This window comes from Penicillium diatomitis (assembly GCF_028827545.1).
Source record: "Penicillium diatomitis strain IBT 30728 chromosome Unknown utg000013l_segment0_segment0, whole genome shotgun sequence".
NCBI lineage: Eukaryota > Fungi > Ascomycota > Eurotiomycetes > Eurotiales > Aspergillaceae > Penicillium > Penicillium diatomitis.
In genome coordinates, this window is record NW_026623185.1 from 1,224,683 (window position 1) to 1,228,074 (window position 3,392).

At 44.2% G+C, this 3,392-nt stretch overlaps 1 protein-coding gene across 1 annotated transcript; it reads left to right on the forward strand.

The window, feature by feature from the left end:
• Positions 1-2,078: 2,078 nt before the first annotated feature.
• N7539_008708 (uncharacterized protein) lies at positions 2,079-2,455 on the forward strand (the record flags this gene model as incomplete). Its single annotated transcript, XM_056938303.1, has 2 exons — positions 2,079-2,205; positions 2,310-2,455. The coding sequence occupies 2 exons, from the start codon at positions 2,079-2,081 to the stop codon at positions 2,453-2,455; spliced, it is 273 nt and encodes a 90-aa protein (XP_056786685.1).
• Between the last annotated feature and the right edge of the window lie 937 nt (positions 2,456-3,392).

Here is a 3,392-nt window from a genome sequence, read left to right on the forward strand (position 1 = left end):
CGGAAAGGGTGCTCTCATCGTGGAGCTTTTCATTTTATTTGAAAATCCTGTTTCTCTGTTGCTAGTGTCATATTCCGGGATTGATTGTCTTGTGATGCATTCATAAGCAGATGAATCCACTAATTACGTAGGAGAATGGATATCAACTACCTAATCGGGCATGTGTCTCTTTACCAACATTAAACCGCACGCCGGGTCATATTGTTTGAAAATGTAGAGGACAGATCAATCTTTAAGTGGAATGAGTAGAAGAACGCTCGAGATGGCACATCGCTGTCTCGTTTTGAGTGTGAATGCATCCGAACGCGAATGGTAGTAAGGATGGTTTCATCAATAATTCCACCGCGCACGGAATATATGGTGGGTCAACATATTCAAATACCTAGTTCACTTTGACCTTGTGATCAGATTGTATCGGCGCCTTTGAACTCTGCAAGACTTTCAACGCTGGTCCTACGTCGAAAATTCAGTGAAGACTGGCAGTTTTGTAAAGCACTATGGAGAACATCACAGTCGAGAACCTTGGGCAATGCTTTGAAAGCCCGACAACAACTCTTCAAGGTTCTACGACTAGCTATACGCTCTCATAAAAGACGGAGATGATGTAACGGTCTTCGAAGAGCTAGCATGGGTAAGGAATGAGGTATAATACTGGACTGATACGAAGAATTTGCAAATTCAATACTTCTATTGCTAATAATGTGTATTGTACAGATTCCGACCCTGTCACTTCGGTGAGAGGATAAATGTCGACCGGTATTGACAAAAAAATACGCTATTTTGGGTATCCACTTCTTCCTGGCTATGAAGAAACAGGAGACAGTGAGTTTTTGAGTTTTGACGATTTTAACTTAAATATAGTGAAATCGTCTTGTCATATGGATCTTACTACCTGGCTGGCCATAGAATCGAATACCTGAAGTTTTATCTATGAAAACAGTAATGAGGTACGTCATTATAGAGTTATTAAGAATAGATCGTGATGACAAACCAGCTATAGCACTGATTCAGAAATTTGTAGGTGCAAATTAACGTTAGCAGCTGTTGTGAACATGACAGGAGGACTGGACTACTGGACTGACTCAGGATGAGAGAAAGAACATGGGAGGACTTGGGTTGCGGGACTTGGATTTCTTCTGCAGAAGAAATCAGTATCGGAGGACAGGGACACGCCCACCACGTGTGCCACGCACACCACGCGCACCACCTCAAAACTTGGGATGTCACTGTAGCTTCTTCTTCTTCTTCTTCTTTATCTTCTCTCCAGCTCTTGAAATCCTTGAACACCGCGCAGACAGTTGAATAAGAGTTTATGAGTCCTTCTAGAGCTTTTCCTGACTGGCGTACATCAGCAGCAATGAAAGAGAGGTACGCGTCATTCAGTTCCATACATGTCAGACGAGTTTTGATCACAACTTGAATTGAAATATGAAATAACAACTATGTATATACGTTCTAGATAAGTACATACAATGTGAGTAGATTTTTAGTTTTTCAATCCACCTTTTACAGACTAATAGAATATAGTGACTCTGACCCATCTCATCAATTGATCAATGCCCATATATACTATTCTCACTATTGCACAAACTCGTTCGCTATTCTAGAGACAGGCTATATATAGAAATTTCTATTTTGGGTGAGATTTCAGCGCCAGAATGTTGCAGGACTGAACCGTGCATCCCTATGGCCTTTGAGAATTTGTATCAATTCCGATTTTCACTTCGGGGGCTACGCTTCTGCCTTGAGGAAAAGGCACCGATAGAGTGACCGCTTCCATACGAAAAAAAATTAGTCTTTAGACCCCATCGACAACGATAGCATATATTTGCCCAAGCGAAAGGTTGACACCGGGCGCGATGGTGATCCACGCTCTTCCGCTAGCTAGCCAAAATATTGTACTGATCGCTATATGCCGGATAGTTCACCGAGTGGATCATGAGAGACTCCAAGTAATCGCGACAGTCACCCCTACTGATTTTCTTCGCTTGTCTTCCTGCGACGAAGTAAATCAAGGCGGACTTGAAGGAATCATCGTTTGGGCAGCAAATGCCTGCGATAAAGTGTCATCCTTCATAATGGAATCCTTCACTAGTCGACTCGAGCCCGACGATAGTCAGAAATATTTCGTTGTTATTGCAGACGTCGAAGAGCAGATTGTCAGGACACTCAATCCAATCAAGTTGGCGGTATTTGAGGGCCGTGGTAAGGCGCGTTTACACAGAAACAAGTCTGCATGGAATAAACGTAGGCATCCTACGGTGTGCCAGTTTCCTCTCGCTCGTACTGACTGTATTCTCAATAGAGAGACTTTACGCCTGCTGTATACCTGGAAATTGTGCCTCTTGTGGTTCAATTGACCTTCCAAGGCCCACTTCTCCTCCCCTCCGTCGCTCTGAGCGTCTTCAGGCTCAAGCTTTGCTGCGTAGCCAATGAAAATTTGATCTCCGCGTAGAACGATTTCACGAATTGAAAAAATTAAGTAAAGCTACGGCCGCAAAACAAAGTTTCTTGTAGCTTATTCACGCCATTTGATTAGATCTCCGAAGTCCTTTATAGCTCTAACCTTGGTATCTACCACCATTACAATTTTCAATAACTATGTACTCTGCCTGAGCTATTACGAAAAGCAGGGGCTGCGGAAAGGAAGGAGCATTGTCATCTTGATACTTGAATACTCTTGACCTATAAATGTAAGGACAATCCCTAAAAGGAATAGCCCGAGGGAGAACTGGGTCGAATACATGGTACGTGAAGAGACGGTAATGATTAGATGGAGATGCGAGGTGGGACAGATATCTCAACGGTTACGGAGCAAGTCAATATAGGCATGGGTGAGTAACAAGTCTGACTCTTGATTCCCTACGGACTGTCTTCCTCCGATAATTTTTCCTTGGGGAATCTGCGAGTTCTTCGTTCAGTCGTGACGTCCTTGATTTGCGGCTGACTGCGGCCACTACGGACCACGTGACCCATCCTGGGTGTCCTCAGGTCCAGCTTTCCAAGTCCCCGACCGAGCTTACCCGAGCACTCAATTTTCAATGAGACTGCACTGATTTCTCTTCTTACAAACATGCTGTTTACAACAATCTTGAGGAAAGAAAGAAGAGACAGGGGTCGTTCGCGGTCCTTAAGAGTGTTGATCCCGTTTCGGATAGAAATGTTTGACTGCAGGATCCTACGAAAGGAAAAACCTGAAAGGTGAAAACACTCGACGTTGACTAGGAGAGGAGGAAGAAGGAAGCTAAGCTAGACTACTGAGGTTGGTGGTCCTAGGTGGTGAGAGGGTGTAGCCCATGTGTGTGCCAGGCAGTATGGCAGACCTCACCACAAACACCCCCCTGGACCGCCAAACTCTCAAAAATCGCCAAAATCCATGCTGTTGTGCCTTG